The sequence below is a fragment of the Camelina sativa genome, chromosome 16, assembly GCF_030686135.1.
Source record: "Camelina sativa cultivar CO46 ecotype springtype chromosome 16, ASM3068613v1".
NCBI classification, from domain to species: domain Eukaryota; kingdom Viridiplantae; phylum Streptophyta; class Magnoliopsida; order Brassicales; family Brassicaceae; genus Camelina; species Camelina sativa.
In genome coordinates, this window is record NC_141895.1 from 1,322,221 (window position 1) to 1,343,941 (window position 21,721).

The following is a 21,721-nucleotide window of genomic DNA, read 5'->3' on the forward strand; positions in this document are numbered from 1 at the left end:
AATTTAGAAGAAAAAAACATGTAAAAGAAAAATATAATACAAGTGTCGCACAAAAATCCGACGACTTCATATATATTGTTTGAAAGTAATTGGACTAAAAGAATTTGTGTGGGCTGGCTTGTTTGTTTTGGTATAATATATATTTTAATAACATGAGACACTTATTATTTTTAGTTTAGTTAGTAGATTTGCATTGTTTATTAGATGATCATATATACAACCTTGATTTCATTTTATAGTGGTGGGTTCCGTGATAATATATATAAAAAAAAAAGAATGAAGGAAATAGCTAACTCCTATTGTCTATTGAAAAAGTCAGGGCACAAAATGGAGGTTGTATTTAGTTATTTATTAGGTAATATCCGGTGCATATGCGCAGATTGTTATATTAGTTATGTTAATTCATTTTAGGTTAGTAAAGATGGTTCTATTATTATTTTTCTTTTTTTATTGTTAAGTGATTGCTTAATTTACCTTATGCGAGATCGGGAGTTCATCATGTCCACCATGGTACGAGTAGCCCCTCTTCATCATCATCGATGAAGAAACTACAAACACACAAAACAAAACAAAAAGATCAAGTCTTTGATATATATAACCAAACACTTAAAGTCTCTTCAACAAAACCACCAAATCCATAGCCCTTAATTAAGAGCAAATCCAGTGGTCGTTCCTCAACCAATTTCTTATAAAAAAAGAAAAGAAAAAATATTTAAAAAGTAAGAGAGAGAATATAGGAGAATACTCAAATTGCTTATTTGAGAACCGGTTCTTTACCTATATGTACATGTGTCTCTTTAGTAGTGGTCAAATTTTAATAAAAAATTAAAATGTTGTCATATAATTAAAATATGTATATTTTTTTTTCTGAGTAACGATTGTCCAGTTGCACCATTGGATTTGCTCTAAATCTCTGTTTTTAAGGTTTTCAAAGGTAATCATTACCATGGGAGATCGGTTCAAGTCCATGGGAGATCGGGATCATCCGAGACACTAAAAACAAAAAAGAAGATTAAAGGAGCTTAAATCTCTGATTTTCTTCTCAAAACACGACAAAAAAAACGAAACAGAGAAAGCATAAACATTACCACCAAAGCACCCACCGATACGTCCGAGTTCACCACCATTACGACGGGACGAGATCACTGTAAATAAGATGAAAAAGAAGATTAGTCCGAATGGGTTTTCAAAGATTAGTCCGAATGGGTTTTCATTGCAAAGAGGAGAAAGTACAAAACACAAAACAAGAAAAAGATCAAGTCTTTGATATACAAGCAATCTCCTTTTTCTCCTTAAAACACAAAAGACAGAAACGACACATAAAAGACAGCTTAAACAAAACTCACTACCATTGAAGATCCTCGAGATTTGATCAAGTCCATAGCCATGAGAAACTACAAACAAAAAAGCTAGATAAGAAACATTTAAAGCACGAAACATTAAAAGGTTAAACAAAACAACCAGATCCATAGCCCTTCATCATCATAGCTCAAAGTCTCTGTTTTTTTTTTACGAACACAAAAGACAGAAACGACACATAAAAGCCTAGATAAGAACACCTTTACGAATCATGCGGTAAATCATCATAATCCGGACAGTCTATGGGCAACTTTGACATTCCAGTCGCTCATGTTTCTGGCCAGGTAAAGGTTCCTATCTTAAATGATTTCTCAAAGAATTGAGTTGCCCTTTTTCGTACTTAATATATATGAACAGCCTGTGATACTTGATTACTTAGGGTTAATTATTTGTGAAATTCACTTATTACACTGCAGCCAACCATGTTTCATCTAATTCTCTTATATTGTGCAGCAGCAGCAGCTGATTCGAGATGGTTTTGAAGAATGGACAAGTTTCATAACCAAGTATTATTTGCGCATTGCCAAACTGTTGAGCTGGTGAGTTCTCTTATTCGATTTCCACTACTCATTAATCAGTTTGAATTTTCTGTATGTAAAATTGAGATTAATTATTGTGTCTCTGGATTTTATGGTTTGGAGTTGTGAGAAAGTTACAAGGGATGTAGCAGGACAACAATTGCCTCTTGCGTTTAATCCGTGTGCTTGCTGTTGCTGGTGCAGAGGTAAAACGAACACTTTGATGCAATCATCTCTTTTCTTTTTTATTTAAATGACAGAGAGAGAAAGTAACTTTAGTGGATCTTAATTATGCATTTTGTTTTGATGTTGCAGGACAACAGCTGGCTCTTGCGTTCAATCCGTGTGCTCGCTGTTTGTGCAGAGGTAAAAAGATCCCTTTGGTGCAATCATCTCTCTCTTTTTTTTAAATGACAGAGAGAGAATGAAACTTTAGTAAATCTTATGCATTTTGTTTTGATCTTGCAGGACAACTGTTGGCTTTTGCGTTCAATCCGTGTGCTCGCTGCTGGTGCAGAGGTAAAAAGAACTCTTTACTGCAATCATCTCTTTCTAAAAAAAATTATATAACAGAAAGAGAAATAAACTTTAGTGGATCTTATGCATTATGTTTTGATGCCGTACAGGATGGGACTTTGAATGGCCTAGCATGCATGAAAACGTTGCTAAATGAGTCTCGGGCACATTCATCAGTCAATAGCCTAACATATTCAGGTCTGCTTTAACAAACTCATAGCTTAATGAATCTGCAAGGATCTCATTTCTTACTGTTGCAGGAATTTAATCTTCAAGCAATGGAAAGGGCTAACCAACATCCATAAACATCTTCAATAGCTTCACCGTAAGTTTTTAATCAAGTATTATGTATTATGCTTCTTTTCACCCCTAGAAAAGTTGTTTGTATGCATAGAGCACTTGCTTTCATGCCATCTAATATGCCTCTGTTTTCCTGCAAAATAATGATTGGAGGCTTGTAGCCCTGTGAACAAAAAGGTATACTAAAGTGGTGTAGTTTAGTATTCTGACACCCAAATGTGATCTCACGTTTCTCTCTTGTAATAGGTGTTTTTCATCTGTTGATTGTCTCACTAACTGCAGGGAAACGAGTATTGCTCTGACCTGCTTCAAGATCCTTAATTTGAATTCACGCACGACTCCTGCCAGTGGCTTGAATGAGTATATTCCCTCGAATCACTTTCATTTTTAATTTGAATCAGAATCTTTGATCATTTCGTTTCTGCTGATTTGGTGCCTCTCTTTACAGATGCTTGACTACAATGTACGTGGCGGTGAGAGGATCCTCTCTCAGACATTTCATCTAAACTTAATCAAATCACATCAAATACTTGTGCGTTCTGTTTTTTTTTTCTGCAAGGAATCTCAATCGTGGTCTCTCCATGGTTGATAGCTACAAGCTGTTCAAGCCAAGCCAAGACTTGACCGATTAAGGGACTTTCATTTTGTGTGCTCTCAGGTGGTGCATTGAATGGGTAATTCCGTTTTTTACTCTCTCTTTGTCTCAGTCTCTCTTTCTCTTTCATCTCAATGCTCATTTTATCTTTTGCATTGCAGCTTCAAGCTATAAGAGATTCTTTTTCCCTACTTCTAGTTAATGTTGTAATGTTACGAGGAGTCTACTAAATATCTCTGTTGAACTCGTCATGATTTATCTGCAGGTTGTTCCAGGATATGGACACCATGTTCTGCGCAAAACTGATCGAAGGGCAAAGAGAGTTTTTGCCTAGAAGCATTTACCTGATGACCCTGTTTTCCAGCTGGTACTTTCTTTTTTCCTTCTGTTTTGTTTTGCTCTCAAAATTCTATCAGTGGCTTACAAATCCTTCCTACTCTGTAGGTGTCAAAGCTTTACGAAGTTGTGCCACCCTGTTCTCACCGAGCTTGGAAAGGTAGTATCTCTATCATTTCTAGTATAACAGGGGGATCGTTTCTTGTAATGGATTACGTTGAAAGTATGACAAGGCTTGAGAATGCTATGATGGCTTGTTATAGGTGAAGAACCCGTGACCAAGTGTTGATGCTCACAGTGGGGTCTTGCTGGACTACTATGGTCGAACCGAAGCAAGGTAAGAAGCATATATCTCTTTTAAAGTAACATTTCGCCTGAAGATAGTATTTCGCCTGAAGGTAGTACTCACAAATACCTAATGTTGTGCGTTTTGTAGGTACTACACCGTTCTCTTTGGTGTTTGAAGGAGTCGTGGCATCTGCTCTCAGGTATATCTATATTTTACTTACACAATGAGTAAATAAAGAAAAAAGGAAAAAAAAAATCATCAGAAGGCATTGAACGACAAATAATTTAACTGTCCAACTATCAAAAAGTATCAAACCGGTTATTCGATCAAAATCTTTTACTTTTAACGAATTAGCCAGAAAATTGGAATTCGAGTTAAGAGAAACCAAAAAGTGTATCATCTCATCCCCATTGTCTAATTTGGCTCCTTAACTGTATCCACCTGAAACACACATAACCTCAGATTTACGCTACAGTGTGCCTGCATCAGATTAGAGTTATGAACAGAGGACACAAACCTCATTGAGGTGTTGAGCAGACTTGGATACAGTGTGTTGTTTCATTGATAATAAGGATACGTGTGTATCACTTCTAATGTTTTTGTGATTAGTGGATCTTTTAAAAACCCGTCTTTCAGTCCTAAAAAACTAATAAAAAAGAGAGAACTAATGCCCTTTCGTCAAAGTGTATATAGTGTACGTGTCTGTTATTACAAATTAAATATAAATTAACTTTCTATTGTCAAATTCGATGGTCATGGCCGGTTCAACTGGTTTTTCATCGCAACCAATTCATTCAAATTATCTATCGGATTGCGACGTTGGATATTTCTTACACACTGGGTTCGCAATAATCACTATTTCTACCTTTTCTAACGAAGAAAAATATAAAGTTATGGTTCTATAATACAAATTTGATTATGAAATACGTATATGATATATATGTATGTACGTCTCAACAACACTACGAGCAAGGTGGAGGATCTTCGGTGTTCAAATATTACTATTGCGTGACTATTAGTAGTAAAAAGACTTTCTATTAGGGGAATTAATTAGTAAAAGACTTATCTTGATAGAAAAAAAATTATCTTGAGAGCTGGTGCGCTTGTGATTTCCCCAAATGTTCCAACCTTTTGAAGGGTAGAAAAAGTATAAAACTTGTGAAACGGTAACATTTTAAATATTTGAATTATACAAAAGATCGACAGAAAACGAAAACGAATTAATTTTTAACTTGAGTGCGTTTACGATTTCCCATGTTGTTTAAAAACGTTTTGATTTGACCTGAGAGTAGGAAAATATGAACGTTGTGAAACGGTAACATTTTTTGACCGTTTCAATTTAAATATTTTTGTTGAAAAAGTTAAAATACTCCAGTCTATAAATACTCTTTCTTCGGGCAGAAATCTTAATCCGCTTATTCGGTTCTTTACTTACAAATGTCAAATACACTCTGTTTATTATTCTCTTTGTTCTGTTGTTCTCAACTCAACTTATCTTATATATCTCAACATCCGAGAGAAAAGCAAACACAAAGGCATCATCGTCATCTTACAGGTAAAATAGTCTCTGTTAATTACCCCTGTTCGTTATCTTCCAAATATTTTGTTCACGGAGTTCAACCAAAATTTCAAATGCTATGGTTTTAGAATCCATTTATATACCTTGTTGCCTTTAACTTTAGTGATGAGAATCTATCAAATAAACTGTTGTTCTTTAGATATACACATCTTTTAGTAAACTGATTTATATATGTGTGTCGTTAATTATATATATAGCATGCTATCTTGAGTCATGACTTCAGTGGTGTGAAATCAATTATATCTTGAAGCTCTCTGTTTTTTTTACGTCAATATATATGTTTGTCTAAAAAACGTAGAATGGGTTTATAATTTTTGTGAGAAAACAAAGAAAGATTGGTTTTAGTGTTTTCCTTTTTATTTTTGCTGGATTTTTTGTACCGGACATCATTTGTTGACAAGCGGAAATTAAATAAAGATTGAAGTAATGAAGATTGATTTTGATTTTGCAGAGGGTGTGTCTATAATGCAAAGTGACTGTGTTTGTCCGAGAGCTTCCCATCTTCTGTTGGCCAGCCTTTTGAAGTTAAATCCGACTATCCGACTATCCGACTGTGTATGTAAATGCAACATATGATTTTTCTTATGAAAAGATGTATATACATGTATGTCTAGGGTGTGAATGTATGAATTATGATGCATAATATAGATGTATGTATAGGGTGCGTCACATGCATAAAATATCGATGTATGTATAGGGTGCGAATGTGTCGCATGCATCTACATATAGATGTATGTGTAGAGTGTGAATGTGTCGCATGCATAAAATATAGATGTATGTGTAGAGTGTGAATGTGTCACATGCATAAAATATAGATGTATGTATAGGGTGCGAATGTGTCGCATGCAACATATAGATGTATGTGTAGAGTGTGAATGTGTCGCATGCATAAAATATACATGTGCACGCGTAAGACAAACGAAAGACGAAAACACACAAAATGATTAAAACGGACGGACATGAAACGAACGCTCTAGCCGAAGCACACACACACACACACGACAAAACCGCCCGACGATGTCTCACGATGAGCGCTAGACTTATAACATACAAAAAAAATTACCTAACTGCCAAAAGCCAAACGATTTCTAACGAAACACATAAAAAATATTGTAAGTGTGAAGCATTATCGCTAAACGAAACACATAAAAAACAAAACCAAAAATGGCCAGACGAAATACACAAGAATTACACTTCAATACAACCACACAAAAAAAATTACATATGAAAAAGCCGATCACAAAAAAAAACACAAAAACAAGGGCAGACGAAACACAAACCCATTAGTTTAAAAAAATGTGAATGAACAAGTTGTACATTTTATAATTTGTTTATTTTAAGTTGAATGGATTGAATAAATTTTTCAACCTTAGTGAAATTAAATGGTGTTTTTCAGCCTCTTAAATTGTACAACAATTTTATATCATTATAGATCTTTTCAAATAAATTAAGGTTAGTCAATTATTATGCTTATATCTATTAGTGAAAATATATGCTAATATGCCTAATATGCGTCCATTCAAATTATATTAAGAAGCTATATATATGTATATGTATATATATATTATAATGTTTTTAACATATATTAACCATCATGCTTTATCATCATGTTCATGCGGCATGAGTCACATGGGAGATTGTTGTGCGGATTGAATCTCATCCGTCGACTTTGATTCTAAGGCTGAAAAACAAACGGTTGTGATTCTGTGTCATCGCCCTGATTTCCGGATTGGGTAGGTAATGGGCATTATAACAGCGGCCTTAAGAGCCCAAAATCTGAAAAGTTCGGGTACACTTTTTTACTCGTTCGATTGATTCTTTCTTGATGGTGCCCTGTTAAATTGGTCGGGGAAGTTCATGAAATATATATAGTGATTTCGATTATGGTTTCTCTGTTTTAAGTACTGATTTATAAAGTAATGATTTTTTTGGATTGGGCGAAATTAGAATTGACAATCCCGGTCAGCTCTTGAATCAATTGATAGTGAATGAGAGATTCTTCTATTTGGTTTTATAACATGAATCATATGTGCTTCTTGAATCTTGATCCTTGATCCTGCAGTGGAGGTTTAGAATTGCTCTGTGACTCCGTAAAGATTCATAAAGTTAACATCAACTTCCCTAATGAATCAGATATCGTAAGCTTGTTGTCTCTCTCTCTCTTTTGATGATTTTTAAATACCAACAACCAAAGAGTTTCTTCTAAGCTGCTCACTGGTGTCTCTCTCTCTTTTTACACTGTTTTATATATAGTTGACAATGAAGGATTTGCTTTCATGGGTTCGTACCAATCTGATCAAGGAAAGACCTGAAATGTTCATGAAAGGCGATACTGTGTAACAGCTTCTTTTTTTTTTTTTTTTCTTCTAGCAAGAACCCTGCAGGTTTAATAACAATAATGGTGTTTTGGGATCCATGATAAAATGCAGGAGGCCTGGAGTTCTCGTGCTGGTTAACGACTGCGACTGGGAGCTTAGCGGCCAGCTCGATACAACATTAGAAGATAAAGATGTTGTAGTCTTCATTTCTACTCTGCACGGTGAATGAAATATTGATATTATTATTAAGCCAGCAATCATTCAGAATGATTCATTCTGCTCTTTTCCAACAACTTGTGATGAACAACATTCCTAACAAAGCTTTAATATAATCTCTGGCTCATTGTTATTTTTGAGTCATATGCTGCAACCACATCATTTGTAATTGAGGGAATATGAACCTCTACATACCAAAAGAATATTAGGAGAACAGATTATCTTATTGATTGACAAAAATAATTACTAATTGTCAAAGAAAAAAACCCTAAAATAATTACATAAAAAATATGTTGAAGAAATAATTTTACTATACAAAATACTTTCTTTGGATTTTCTAAAAAAATGATGAGTCTCTCTTTTTTGTAAAGTATTAAATAAATGAAAATTAAAGAGAAAGTAAAAAAGCCTTAGTCTAAATAGGTCCCTAAAGGTCCAATTATCGTGTTGGTACAAAATCTCTACATGGCCTAATGGTTTAGGCCCATTAGTACATTAGTAGATTTTAATTGACCAAAAAAGGTCCCTAATGTAATGTTAGGTCATATGTAATAACCTAATTTATTAGGCCCATTAGTACATTAGTATATTCTAGAAGATTTCTAAATGGCTTGATCTCCAAGTTAACCCTAACAATTGAGTAACCCCCTTATATAAATCTCTCTCGCCTATCGTTGCCGTCGTCTCTTGAGATTCTTGCGAAGATGGTTAGTTCTTTCACACTTGATTCTCTCCATTTACATGTCCTGATTTAATATTGTTTATAGAAAATATATGAATCCTTTTTGTGATATTCGGGTCATTCATGACCTCTCTTTTTCCATCACGTAGGGCAATATTATTAGGTTCTAAAACGGAATTAGCTAAACTAGAGTGTGGTTTTGTGATTACTGTATATTGAGTTGTTGCAAAATTAATTATATATTTTTTTTGATATGTAACAGGTTCTTCAAAACGATATCGATCTGCTTAACCCTCCTGCTGAGCTTGAGAAGAGGAAGCATAAGCTCAAGCGTCTTGTTCAGTCTCCCAATTCCTATTTCATGGTACTGATGCTGATTTGTATAACCTTTCTTTTTCTTTAGAACTTATAGAAACCATACTCATGTGATTAGAATTGCAAGTATATATGGAGTTTGTGAATTTGATTTTTTTTTAAATCAAAATCCCTAGTTTTGATGATCTATCTAGACCTTGTTTGGAGTGTGTCTTAAGTTTATCAACACAACTTTTTTTGTATTCTGACTGTAGTTTATGGTGTTAAATCTTTGTAAATGAATTTGAAGCCTTTTGCTTCTTTATAGAATCCTGAACTCTCTGTTTGGAATTCGTATAGTTCAATTTTTGTATATATATATATATATATATATATACTCTCTCTCTCTCTCTTTATGGACTCTGATATTGTTGTTTGATTTTGACTGTAGTATGTGAGGTGCGAAGGCTGCTTCAACGTGTAAGATCTGAAAACAATCTCTCTTCCTTATATATAGAAACGGTTACATAGTTGACTTATTAATGAGTTTTATGTTTTTATATTATGGCAGTACGACTGTGTTTAGTCACTCACAGACGGTCGTGGTGTGCGGAAAATGCCAGAACGTTCTATGCCAGCCTACTGGAGGAAAGGCGAAGCTCTCAGAAGGATGCGCTTTCAGGAAGCTTGTTAATTGATCTACAAGGAAGATTGATAAAGAGTTTAACATAATGAATCAGTTATCATAAGCTAAGCTTGCTTGTCTTTTTTTTTTGATGAATTATTATTTTAGATACCGATCAGTTTTGTGTGTTTCTCCTCTTGTTACCTTGTTTCATTCATTCGAGTTGATGATTATAATGAATTTTTGCCTTTCATATGGATTATAAAGCTAAAAATGATTTCCTAAAAAATCTTATTACTACAAATAATTTTATTTATTTTCCAGCGTGTATCTCTTGAAAAATATGATGGTTCATTTATTTATATATATATATATATATGTAAATAAAATAAAATAAAAAAGAAACAGAAAGTAAAGACTCTAGTTCAATCAGAGGGTTCGGAAAAGGTTAAAAAAGACTTGTGGTGTTTATATATATAAAGCGTTAAAGTAGTAACCCTAGAAATCTCTCTCGCCTGTTGTTGCCGTTGCTGCTATCTTTCGCCGTCGTCTCTTGAGATTCTTGCGAAGATGGTTAGTTCTCTCTCTCTCTCTCTCTCTCGCTCTCTCGCACTTGATTCTCTCCATGTTCTACATGTCCTGATTAGATTTCGAGTCTCGCTAGAGTTTTTATTACGTTTCTCTCCGTTTTTGTGTAAATTCTCGTTTGATCTCTTCTTTTATAACGCAAGGTTGAGTCTAGGATTATGAATACGGAATTAGCTGATAGTAAGTGTGGTTTGGTTTTGTCATATCGATTGATTTTGTTTGCTGGGAATAACTTTGATGTGTAAACAGGTTCTTCAAAACGATATCGATCTTCTTAACCCACCAGCTGAGCTTGAGAAGAGGAAGCACAAGCTCAAGCGTCTCGTCCAGTCTCCAAACTCCTTCTTCATGGTAACGATAGTTTGAATCCTTTCTACTTCTTCTTAGAATCAAATCTCTATGATTAGAATTGTGAATTTGATTTTTTTTTGTTTCTGATGATCCCTTTTTTGGAGTCTGATTGTTTACAACCATCTGTATATGTGACATCTTTTTGAGATTAAAAACCAAATCTCTCTGTTTAGAATTGTAGTTAAGTGTTTTAGGTTTAGCTGCACTCTGAATGTAGTAGTAGTTGTTGTTGTTAAAACATTTGGCAATGTGCTTATGTATTTCGGAACCCTTTTGCTGCTTTAGAATCTCTCTGTTTTGTTTTGTCTATTTCAATTTCAGTCTGATTCTCATTTACCTGTCTGATTGTTGTTTCGTTTGTTGTTTACTTTAATGTAGGATGTGAAGTGCCAAGGCTGCTTCAACATGTAAGCTCCGGAAACAGTTTTTGTTTTTTCATTCTTTTCCTTTGACATTACATAGTTTAAAGAACATACAAAACTTATTGGGTCTGTTTTTTTTGGTGTCGCAGTACTACAGTCTTCAGTCACTCGCAGACTGTTGTGGTATGCGGAAACTGCCAGACAATTCTGTGCCAGCCTACAGGAGGAAAGGCGAAGCTCACTGAAGGATGCTCTTTCAGGAGAAAGGGAGATTGATTCGAGCAATCCCCAAATCAAATCAAAAGCCTTGTTACTTTTTTTTTTTTTTGTTGTTGTTTTTGTTGTTATGAATGCTTGTTGGTGTTTGGGATTTATCTAGTTACTACTACTATTGATGTCTGGATTTTATAAAAAGTTTTGGATTTTTAAGTTAATTGTTTGAAAAATTACTACTTTTACGATTGCATTCTGCATTCTAGAGAACCTATGGGCTCCCAGAAGCGAACCAAAGCTTACGTTGATGATTTGAACATTGAAGTTACATAGTTCCCTTGCGTATACGGTATACAATCTGAGCATCTCAAGATTTAGGAAAAAATATAAAAGATATAAGGAGAAATTTACAAAAATGATGTGAGGAATGTTTCCAAAAAGAAAAAGATAAATGTTGACAGTGGGATTTGAACCCACGCCCTTTCGGACCAGAACCTTAATCTGGCGCCTTAGACCAACTCGGCCATATCAACGTTTTGTAATAAAGAATCAACCTTTACGTACTTGACCTTTGACACATCTTGCCCATTTCTTTTTAAGCCCCCACCCCCAACTAGACAGAGAGCTATAGCTCTTCCTTTCCATCGACAGTCACAGTCACAGATCTAAACCCTAACTCTCTGGTCGATACCATGCCTTCCGTGACCAGTGGTAAGCTCTCTTATGGGATCTAATCAAATTTGTACTCTCTCTGTCTCTGTATAATACATTTGTTTCCCCGTTTTCTGACTAAAACCCATTTGCCAGAGACTAAGATAGGGGTCTTCTGGGACGTAGAGGATTGCAAACTCCCTGATGGTCTCCAGCCTGATTCGGTTTCTTGGAATATCAAATCAGCTCTACAGAGACAAGGTTATGGTCGTAACAATGTGTCAATCAGAGCTTATGGTGAGAAGCACAACAAGTCCAAGGATGAGCTTCTCCTCGATGATATCATGTTCTTACCCGCTGGAGATGCAAGTGCGAGATGTAAAAGGATGGTGGCTGATATTGATTCATGGGCTTTGAACAATCCTGCGTCGAATTTGATGGTCATCTGTCGATGCAACATGGATTTCGCCACTTTTCTCAAAGATTTGAAAGCTAGAGACTTTCACATTCTAGGAGCAAAGCCAGATAACGCACCGCCAAATTGCAGCGACTGCAGAATCACGTTGGACGAGCTTTTCACTCAAGCATGGATTTGGGAAAGCCTATCATCAGATGGAGGAGGAGACCCTATCGCCAGAGCTTAGTCATTTTGGAAACTAGTAACTAACTAGACTTCTTTTTACCTATGCCTTTTGTTTAAGTTGTTAGTTATTGGAAATGTTTAATTTCGTTTGTGTATTCTCTCCCTTAGGTAAGAAAACCATTAAGTTTGATGTCAACATGTATTAGAGACATAGGTTGAACAGAGTCTATGCTTGACCAAAGAGATTTGTGTTTGTGTCTCTCAGTTTGAACAGAGTCTATGCTTTCTAAGTTTCCATGCATAAAGAGCCACCTTTAATTCTTGTTGCTATATTTGCATCTCCAAGTTCTGCATCCATTGTGCTTACTACTACCAATCAAATCATACCTTCTTTAATCTGTTCCATACAGTTTAGGAGTTTATAACAAACAACTAGATTATGATCCACGGTACACCGCGGGACAATTTTTTTTTGATTTTTTTATTAATATACTATTTTAATACTAATTTTGCAAATGTATGCTTTTGTTAATTTTAGTGATTTAGTATAAAATTCATGGTATACCGCACAACAATTTTTATTTAATAAAATCTTAATTAAATCAGTTTTATTCGACATATTTTATATTGGTGTTGTTAAAATAGTAAAATAAAGATTTAACCCGTATTAAAGTATCATATTAATGATATTTTATTTTTTAATATTATCAATTCAATCATGTAATGTCATATAAACCGTCATGTCATATAACTCGTTTGTGTTATTTTGAAAATTCAATATGTTTAAATATTCATAATTTTAAACTTTCTATTAAGTTTAGATATACCAGTTATAAATTATAAACTTCTTAAAATTATATCATTTACTATATACAGTAAATTTACTATATATGTATGTTGAACACACACTTTTTATATTAATTAAGTAATATATGTTCGTTTAAACAAAATTCAAATCACAATATATACAGGAAAAATACACATTTTATTAACTTGATGTATTATATGATGATTTACTACATTTAAAATTTAAAATAAAAAAAGATGATAGGAAAATATTTTATTTAATATGAAATAAATTTTCTAAAATATATATATTATTTATAGAATATTATATATATGAATATTTAAAATATTTTAATTATGTTTAGTTATAAAGATAGTATAGATAATTAACTAAATTTGTTTGGATATGAATATAAGCATTAAATGACATTAAATGCAAAAACTTTCTAAAAAGTATTTTTGATCAAAAACTGCTCTAAAAATACTAGTATAGATATATAAAATACGATTAGTTTTAATGGTGCAGAGATGTTGTACTTTATTTGTATAGAATGAACAAAAAGAGCCCATTAACTTTGTTGTATAGAATTCAACTTTGATGTGATAACTTATTTAAAGCCCAAACGGAGCCCATTACTCTACAGTCTCCTCTTGTCCTCTACCAAAGTTGAAACATGCTTTTTCGCCAATGCTACTTTGTCCCACATCGCTTGTAAGAGAGTATGATTTAGACCCAAACACACTAGAAGTTTCTATTTGTTTCTTGTCCAGAAGAACTGAAGAAGTCTCTCTCGCAGTCGCAGCAGTCCCAGTCTTGGTCACTCGAAACCATGTCTTCCTCCATGACCAGCGAAAATGCTGGTAAGCTCTCCTCTTTCTGATGGTCATAGTACGGGTGTGGGATCTAATAATTAAATCGTATTATATATTCTTTCGGGATCTTGTTGTTAGTTACATTTTCCCGTTTCCTGACTTTAAAAAAAAAAAACCTTATAACCAGAGGCTAAGAAGATATGCGTCTTCTGGGACGTCGTGGAATGCCCAATCCCTGATGGTCTGGACCCTGATTCGGTGTATCGGAACATAGAATCAGCTCTCGAGAAAAAAGGCTGCCTTCCTCGTAATGTGTCAATCAGAGCTTACGGTGACAAGAATCATGACTTGATGGATGAGTTTCTCCTTGCTAACATCATGTTCTTACCTGCTGGTAACTCTCTCTCTCTCTCTCTTAAAAACCCTCTTTTCAAAGAGACACATCCCTTCCTTTTTATCTTTTTTTACTTACAGATATGTGTCCGTACCGTTTAATATGTGGGTTTCAGGAGATTCAATGGCAAGATTTAGAAGGATGGGGCACGATTTTTTTGGCTGGGGAATCAATAATCGTAACTCAAGTTTGATGGTAATCTCACGAGACAACACGGAGTTCGCCTCTTCTCTCAGAGTTTACAAAAAGACCGGTTTCAACATTCTCGTAGCACAGCCAGAAAACGGTATCGAAAGATGTCCCAACTGCAGAAAGCCTCTGGAAGAGATTATCACTGATGAATGGCTTTGGGAAAGCCTATCTGCTGGAGGTGACCCTATCTCCACAACCCAAGAGAAGCTGACCTCTTCAGTTACTAACTAACTAGTTTTGTCTTAACTAGTAAAGTAGTAGGTGCTGAGTTACTGGAACTGTTTAAAACTCTCCCATTACATTACCCCATCACCTATGTACAACCACATCATCTGTTTAAACCCATGATGTATTAGAGAGATCTTTCTTCGTATAAACCACCTATGATCCTTAAGGTAATCTCTTACATACAATTCAGAATACATCAACTCTGATTAATCTCAAGATTCAAACTATATAAGTTGTACACGGGAAAAGCCACCAACAAAACACAAACAAACATATATACCCGAGCTTATATAAGCTGCTTCCCCTCATCATCTTGTCCCTTTTTAAGCTTTGAGCATCCGTAGATAATCATCAATGATCGACATCGCAGATGATCGATAGCCCGAGCCAAACAGGTTATAATGATTCAAGTAATGATACAGCAAATACAGATCCCTCCTCTTTTCAAATCCCGGTTGTTTTGGCATTACCTTGAGGGAGTCAAAGAAACAAAAACAAGAGTTGTGTAATTTAAACAAACAAAGCAGCTGGACTTGGTTGATACAGAAACTGAGAGATAATGAAGAGTGTGCTGAACCACCTTGAAATAGGCATTGTAGAAAGATTCTCCGAATCCTGCGCACCACGACATTCCAAACTCCGCCTCGTTATGCCCATCTGTGGAGGAATGAGATCAAAACGGTGCTTGAAAATGGTATGCATATCAATCAAGAATTTAAGAATGAAAGATCATACAGTAACAGGCAGGATCAAGAATGACAGGCTCGCTGTTCTTGTCGTATGCGATATTCCCGCTCCAGAGATCACCATGTAACAAGCACGGTTCTATGACAACATTCTCAAAGAGAGATGCCATGTTCTGTATCAGTGTATGACCTGTTTAAGATAATTTTTTCAAATGTTACTAAACAACAACTCTCCGCAAAGTTAAGAACAACAGAGAAGTGAGAAAGAAACCTTTCTCATAAATTGCAGAGTCACCATACTGATCCCTAGCTAACGTTAGCTGGTAACCCAGTCTCTTATCACCATAAAACTCAATCCAATCTGATGACCAAGTATTGATCTGTGGGGTACTATAATAGGCACATTGCATCGTTAAATTTGTGAGAGAATACATTAACTCACTCAAAAAGGGAATAAGATTTGATAAAAGTAGGACTCGTTCCACCTGCCAATAGTGTTGTCAACCTCAAACCCGAAGCCTTTAGAAGATTTCCCGGCTTTATGCATCTCAGCGAGCTTCTTTCCTAATTCAGCCTGATGACTAACACTCATGAAACCGAAGTTCTTAACAGTGGCTCATAGTTTATTAGATTCATCAGTATCACCTGGTAGCCTCTTGATCCCCCAAAATCTATAAATTCCATGATGATATAAGATCCACCAGTTGGCAATGCCCCAACCTGTTTAACAAATTTAAACAAGAAGAACCTATGATTAGAGATATCAAATAAAGATATGTATATCTACTACAAAGTAAAAGAAAGTATAAAACTTGCTTTGTGTGGCTTGGGGACACGGATTGTACTGGTTTCATACATAGCCTCAAGACCAAGAGCCTCTCCCTCAAACATGGCAGGTCCAATACTCCTAAGACCAGTGTTTACAAACAAAACAATTGTGAATATCAGAAAAGGTCAAAAGTGATATGCTTAGAAAAATACAATCTTTGTTCACCTGTTAGTTTTAACAAAGAAAGAACCAACATCAGTCTGGTAATGACTAGCGAGATTAATACATCCACCACCAACAGAACCAATCTTTGTGATCTGAGTAGCTTTCCCTTCTGTAAGTATCCATTGACGAATTGGATCCTCACTCATTGCAGTCACTAAAACAAAACCAATGAAACAGGTGAAATTTTACATTTTGATATTAATTCCTTAGTCAGTGAAATTCAAATATTGTAGTAAGAACAAACGATAATCCAAAATCTACAAAAACCCATCAAACACAGAGAATGAGAATTTGTTAAATCAAAAACGGTAACTAAATTTTCTATTTTGAGAACAGAGAAAATATAAAAACTTACTAGCAAAATTTATTCTGGGTCGAGAGAAGTTGCAAAGAAGAAGATTTGGTCGAGCAGAGAAGCAAATACTAAGAGACGCCACCGCCATTTCCTTCTTCTTCTTCTTCTTCTCCGGCTTTGGTATTCTTCTTCTTCATGTGGCCGTTATTCAAAGCTTGTTCCAGGATTCTGTTTGGACACAAAGACTATCTTAATCCTAGTCTTGTATAACTCATGATATTAAAAAGGGCTTCTAAAGGCCTGGCCCATTAAGTTAACAAAACGTTGCGTATTATCCTTCCTCGATAGGTGTGCCTCGTGTGTGTCGCACGCGCGTAGGGATATAATCAAATGTATGAGGCTTGTGGTGTACACGGTACGTTTAACCCGATCGAACGGTCAGAAATTAACAAAGCACGAGATTAGATCGTTGATTAAAACGGTCCGTTTTGTTAATTTATGAATTTATAAAGAAGAAAGAATAATAAAAAGAGGGATGACCAAACACGTTTATAATCGTAAGTTTCTTTCTATCTCCGATGACGCAAAACGAGGAAGAAAAAAGGACATTATAAGTAAGAGAAGAGAAGAGAAGAGCTTCACCATGTTCCAAAAACTAAAAGCACTAAATCTCGGATCCCCTTTCCTTTAAAGTTCGATATCTTTCTCTCTTTTGTTGTATAACTCTCTCTCTCCGGGGTCGTCGTCATCGAGAGATCATAATATAGGTAACACAATGGAATCTCAATTTCTGTTTTATTTTTTTCGCATGCCTTATGGATTTGACCTTCTTTTCATTTCGTAAACTTGCTAATTGCATTGTTGTCTTTAATCTTTGTGGTTGCTGATGAAGTTTTTTATTCGTGGCTTTGCAAAAATTTTAATTAAAAGGGTGAAGTTTTGTTATTGTAGTAGGGATCATATACTAGCCTCTGTTATGGACTCTGTTTCTTGAATTTGTTTCATAGTTTAGTTCGAGCTCATGTCATAGTGTATTACTGAATCTTGGCTTTTGTGATGGTGGTTTTTTTTGGGACAGAGAAAGCATGACTACTTTAGACTTGTCCAGAGCCGAGCTTGCTCTTATAGTCCTCTATTTAAACAAAGCTGAAGCTAGAGATAAGATATGCAGAGCTATACAATATGGTTCCAAATTCTTGAGTGGTGGGCAACCTGGTACTGCTCAAACTGTTGACAAAAACACCAGCTTGGCTAGAAAAGTTTTCCGTCTTTTCAAGGTGATCAGTCCCCTCCTATTGTTTTAGATTTGGAATTGGCTTCATTGGTTCTACCTTATTGTGTTGGATTTCTGATTGGAAGCATGGTTTCCAAAATGTGCAGTTTGTCAATGATTTTCACGGTCTTATCAGTCCTGTGCCTAAAGGGACTCCGCTTCCTCTTGTCTTACTTGGGAAGGTGCCAAAGATATGTTGTATTTTTTACAACATTTGTTCATATGTATCTTGATTTGATTCAGTCTTTAACTTTTGGTTTTTGTTTGTTGGTTGACCGTTTCAGTCCAAGAACGCTCTGGTGTCGACCTTCTTGTTTCTTGATCAAATCGTCTGGCTTGGTAGATCAGGCATATATAAGGTTAGATAAGTTTCAAGGCAACAATCCATTTTGGTCTCTTGATGTTTCATTTTAACTCTTTGAGTGTGTGACTCAAGATTATCACTTTGCTCAATGGAATCGCAGAACAAAGAACGAGTCGAATTGCTTGGACGTATATCACTTTTCTGCTGGCTTGGATCATCGGTTTGTACAACTGCAGTCGAGGTTTTTTGTTAATCTCCTCTTTCTTGACATTTTGATTTTCCCACATATAAACATTAATTCGATCTTGATCTTCTCATGTGTGTACCAGATCGGTGAGCTTGGAAGGCTCTCTTCATCTATGAAGAAGATGGAAAAAGAACTCAAAGATGATGAAAAGCATCATGTAGGAACCCTCCTCTGTAAACTCTCTCGTCTTTCTTCTTCTATATTTATAAAAACTCATTCCCTTCATATAAAAACGCAGGATGAGCTGTATCGTGCTAAGCTGCAGAAATCAAAAGACAGAACTCTAGCATTGATCAAATCAAGCATGGACTTTGTTGTAGCCATTGGTTTGCTTCAGTTAGCTCCGAAGACGATTACTCCTCGTGTCACTGGCGCTTTAGGGTTTACCACCTCGCTTATTTCTTGTTATCAGGTAACCTTTTTCTTCCTTTCCATAAACTCACTTCCAAGTTCACATCTTTTTAGTCCGATATCTATAAAAAAAAAATCTTTCTTTGGTAACCACACAGTTGCTTCCGTCGCGCCCCAAGTTCAAGACACCTTGAAGCAAGAAGAAGCTTGTTCTCTAGGCCTTCAGAATAATTGTTTCATATTTATTTGTAAACCTGCTGTGTTCTGGTAATTTCAGGCTGTTGTTCCTTTGAATGAATCTGCTTTGCAACTCTTAAAATAAGATTGAATATGATACTTCTTTAAGATTCTTGAATACAGAAATTTGAGTTTGTCTCTGATGTTGAACAAGACTATGTTTTCTACATAGTAGAAGTAGATGCATTCCCTATGTTCACTGTTTATGTTTTAAGCAACTTCTGCATATAAAAGAAGTGTTATGATCTCTAAATGGGGGGAAAAAGTATTTACAATCACGACGACCTTGTAACTACAGACAAAACTAAAGACAACCCAACCATGTGTACACAAGTTCCAGATCTGAGACTGAGAATACACTCCCAGATCACGGAAAAGCCAGTATAGTGAACGTTTCACTGAAAAAAGATTCTCTCACCCTTTACAACAATCTCACTCTATATCTACAAAACTATTCTGATCCAATGACTTCTTTTACATATTCTTTAGGTAGTATGAAAACAGAGTCTATGCATAGACCACCTTTCGTGTGAGTACAATCGATTTGAGTCATGGAGAATTTGATCCCTGTTGATATATCTGGGTTTGTCACTTTAAAATCTCCGACGTGATAGTGACTCCAGTTCCCAGGGTTGTTGTTCAGATAGCACTGTGAAACAGCTTGTTGGTTGTCTGAAGTGGCGAGCTGAAACCTAACAGGTTTAATGTCCCATCCATGAATGTGTTCTGAGTTGCAGATTCTCCTTCCAAGCCTCTTTGATGTTTTACCGAGCTGGATACGGAAGAAGAGACTGTATGTTCCACATGGAAACTGGATCTCAAACTCTCCTCCTACTTCAAACCACCATATCTGTTGAACATATGCAACTGACTGGAACCTGCATATATACATATCGGAACAGATCACTCACTGATCACAAGTAATTCAAGACTTGGATTGAGTCAACAATACAAGGGTCAATTCAAGAAACGAAGATGGGTCAAACTGATGAAACTACATCTTTGATCGTAAAGTTTGAAAATACCTGGATTCATCTGTTGGGAGATGACTCCAGTATCTGCGATCATCAATTCCAGTAATCCTTAGTGACTTTGAAGAAATAGATAAACAAAGACGACCCGTGTTCTTATCTATCCACAATTCCTGCTCAAACATTAAAAAAAAAAAAATTGAAAGTTAGAAACTTTGTTTTTCTCAAACATGTAAAGAGAGAGAGAGAGAGAGAGAGAGTTGTTGTTGCAACGGGGACGAAATTACGAACCTTTGTGCCACCGTCGAAGAGATTAGGCCGGCTAAGCTTGGCATAAAGATCTTTCTTTAGTAACTTCCTCAGAGTAATTTCATCAAACACCTTCTGTGCAATAACACGATAATTCGAAGGCAGCTTTAGTTCCCATATGAAATCAGCTGAAGAAGCGCGACGGAACACCTTGCTGAGACGAGCAAGCCTGCAAATCTCCGGTGGATCAAGCCGCGTCATAATCAACGCAACACAGTTCTCCGGTACATCCACCAATCTGGGTTTTCTTGAGTAAACGTCATCGTTCCGATCAAACTCCGGGAACCCACCTGAGATATTGGCGCCCATAATCACGTCCCAAAATAAAAACCTTAAATTTGCATGGCCGCGGAGAATCGAGAGAACTAATTCATATGACAGGACTTTTAAACCAATCGATTGACGAAAACTCAAAAAAAAAACACACACACACACACAAAAAAAAGGAAGCTTTTTTTTTTTTTTATTGTTTTTTGTTCTTGGGTTTACTTATTTAACTTCTTTCTTATACGATTATGAACATACGGAGGAGGATACAAAATACGAAAGCAAAACTTTATTATATAGAAGAAGATGAATTTTAATGTTTCACAGTATGTATGGTTTTGTGGAAATAATATTCAAAGGTCAATTCTCCTGAGCCTAAACAATTTTTATATATATATATATATATATAATCATGAACCCAGCAGTGTAGTGTACTATACGTATCTACTTCATCTGAAGATGTATGTATGTATCTACGTGATCCGGTTTAGGTCGATCGGGTCGGGTCAGATTCAGATGAAGTGATTGTAAGTTGGCCACTTGGCCTAATAGTTTTGGTTAAAAGCGCATTACACCGCGTTATAGTCAATTACGTGGGGTTTGGGGATTTTTTTAACCAAAACACCTGGCCAAGTCTTTTTTTTGTCTGAGGTGTGGATTTAGTTTTTTACTTTTTTTTTTAGATGGCTGGCTATATAAAACCTATTATTAAATAGTAAACTTTATACAGTGTTCAAATTGAATATTATAATTTGGTGAATCTTTATTCATACATTGTTTGTCGACGATTCGAGCCCACTTTATCCATTTTTGTTGTTGTTTACTGGCTGCGATTGATCGTGAGCATCTTGTAACGGTGGAACTCGAGTGATTATGATTGAATTTATAGATATAGTATAGTGACTTAGTGGATTACAAATGTTGTCCTGAGAAATAAATTTCGGTTTCCAAAACGAATTATATTGTAATTAGCTTAAGTAATTGTTTAAACTAAACTCT

At 35.5% G+C, this 21,721-nt stretch overlaps 8 protein-coding genes, 1 long non-coding RNA gene and 1 other non-coding gene across 13 annotated transcripts; 7 read left to right on the forward strand and 3 right to left on the reverse strand.

The window, feature by feature from the left end:
- Nucleotides 1-2,296: 2,296 nt before the first annotated feature.
- Nucleotides 2,297-4,596, forward strand: LOC104749228 (uncharacterized). 4 transcript variants are annotated; one of them, XR_015585379.1, is made up of 10 exons: nt 2,297-2,396; nt 2,504-2,591; nt 2,654-2,718; nt 2,847-2,870; nt 2,976-3,053; nt 3,142-3,367; nt 3,554-3,655; nt 3,733-3,784; nt 3,888-3,961; nt 4,061-4,596. It is a non-coding gene; the product is annotated as an uncharacterized LOC104749228 (long non-coding RNA). The 4 variants fall into 4 exon arrangements; XR_015585381.1 differs by lacking the exon at nt 2,297-2,396 and having other exon boundaries at nt 2,466-2,591; nt 4,061-4,112; nt 4,389-4,596; XR_015585378.1 differs by lacking the exon at nt 2,297-2,396 and having other exon boundaries at nt 2,466-2,591.
- A 2,516-nt stretch (nt 4,597-7,112) lies between these two features.
- Nucleotides 7,113-8,054, forward strand: LOC104749229 (ubiquitin-related modifier 1 homolog 2-like). The gene is made up of 5 exons (XM_087490690.1): nt 7,113-7,134; nt 7,230-7,281; nt 7,555-7,630; nt 7,746-7,828; nt 7,922-8,054. Exons 1-5 carry the CDS (start codon nt 7,113-7,115, stop codon nt 8,037-8,039), a joined length of 351 nt encoding a protein of 116 aa, XP_087346816.1. The 3' UTR covers nt 8,040-8,054.
- A 636-nt stretch (nt 8,055-8,690) lies between these two features.
- LOC147925012 (small ribosomal subunit protein eS27y-like) lies at nt 8,691-9,817 on the forward strand. The gene is made up of 4 exons (XM_087491845.1): nt 8,691-8,733; nt 8,971-9,072; nt 9,454-9,482; nt 9,574-9,817. The coding sequence occupies exons 1-4, from the start codon at nt 8,731-8,733 to the stop codon at nt 9,698-9,700; spliced, it is 261 nt and encodes an 86-aa protein (XP_087347971.1). The 5' UTR covers nt 8,691-8,730; the 3' UTR covers nt 9,701-9,817.
- Nucleotides 9,818-10,064: 247 nt separating this feature from the next.
- LOC104749230 (small ribosomal subunit protein eS27y) lies at nt 10,065-11,362 on the forward strand. Its single transcript, XM_010470818.3, has 4 exons — nt 10,065-10,200; nt 10,465-10,566; nt 10,945-10,973; nt 11,078-11,362. The coding sequence occupies exons 1-4, from the start codon at nt 10,198-10,200 to the stop codon at nt 11,202-11,204; spliced, it is 261 nt and encodes an 86-aa protein (XP_010469120.1). The 5' UTR covers nt 10,065-10,197; the 3' UTR covers nt 11,205-11,362.
- Nucleotides 11,363-11,593: 231 nt separating this feature from the next.
- On the reverse strand, nt 11,594-11,674 carry TRNAL-AAG (transfer RNA leucine (anticodon AAG)). Its single transcript has one exon. It is a non-coding gene; the product is annotated as a tRNA-Leu (tRNA).
- Nucleotides 11,675-11,766: 92 nt separating this feature from the next.
- LOC104749231 (uncharacterized) lies at nt 11,767-12,695 on the forward strand. The gene is made up of 2 exons (XM_010470820.2): nt 11,767-11,852; nt 11,949-12,695. The coding sequence occupies exons 1-2, from the start codon at nt 11,834-11,836 to the stop codon at nt 12,434-12,436; spliced, it is 507 nt and encodes a 168-aa protein (XP_010469122.1). The 5' UTR covers nt 11,767-11,833; the 3' UTR covers nt 12,437-12,695.
- Nucleotides 12,696-13,803: 1,108 nt separating this feature from the next.
- On the forward strand, nt 13,804-14,959 carry LOC104749234 (uncharacterized). Its single transcript, XM_010470823.3, has 3 exons — nt 13,804-14,022; nt 14,162-14,368; nt 14,484-14,959. The coding sequence occupies exons 1-3, from the start codon at nt 13,992-13,994 to the stop codon at nt 14,789-14,791; spliced, it is 546 nt and encodes a 181-aa protein (XP_010469125.2). The 5' UTR covers nt 13,804-13,991; the 3' UTR covers nt 14,792-14,959.
- Nucleotides 14,924-17,020, reverse strand: LOC104749232 (protein-ribulosamine 3-kinase, chloroplastic). Its single transcript, XM_010470821.3, has 9 exons — nt 16,824-17,020; nt 16,469-16,622; nt 16,291-16,381; nt 16,120-16,194; nt 15,960-16,048; nt 15,746-15,864; nt 15,524-15,664; nt 15,369-15,445; nt 14,924-15,258 (listed from the first exon to the last, which is right to left on the reverse strand). The coding sequence occupies exons 1-9, from the start codon at nt 16,909-16,911 to the stop codon at nt 15,112-15,114; spliced, it is 981 nt and encodes a 326-aa protein (XP_010469123.1). The 5' UTR covers nt 16,912-17,020; the 3' UTR covers nt 14,924-15,111.
- A 265-nt stretch (nt 17,021-17,285) lies between these two features.
- LOC104749235 (peroxisomal membrane protein 11E) lies at nt 17,286-19,328 on the forward strand. The gene is made up of 8 exons (XM_010470824.3): nt 17,286-17,530; nt 17,842-18,040; nt 18,144-18,218; nt 18,321-18,395; nt 18,501-18,581; nt 18,670-18,744; nt 18,826-18,999; nt 19,097-19,328. Exons 2-8 carry the CDS (start codon nt 17,849-17,851, stop codon nt 19,130-19,132), a joined length of 708 nt encoding a protein of 235 aa, XP_010469126.1. The 5' UTR covers nt 17,286-17,530; nt 17,842-17,848; the 3' UTR covers nt 19,133-19,328.
- A 75-nt stretch (nt 19,329-19,403) lies between these two features.
- Nucleotides 19,404-21,131, reverse strand: LOC104749236 (F-box protein PP2-A13). Its single transcript, XM_010470825.3, has 3 exons — nt 20,438-21,131; nt 20,201-20,319; nt 19,404-20,053 (listed from the first exon to the last, which is right to left on the reverse strand). Exons 1-3 carry the CDS (start codon nt 20,762-20,764, stop codon nt 19,627-19,629), a joined length of 873 nt encoding a protein of 290 aa, XP_010469127.2. The 5' UTR covers nt 20,765-21,131; the 3' UTR covers nt 19,404-19,626.
- Between the last annotated feature and the right edge of the window lie 590 nt (nt 21,132-21,721).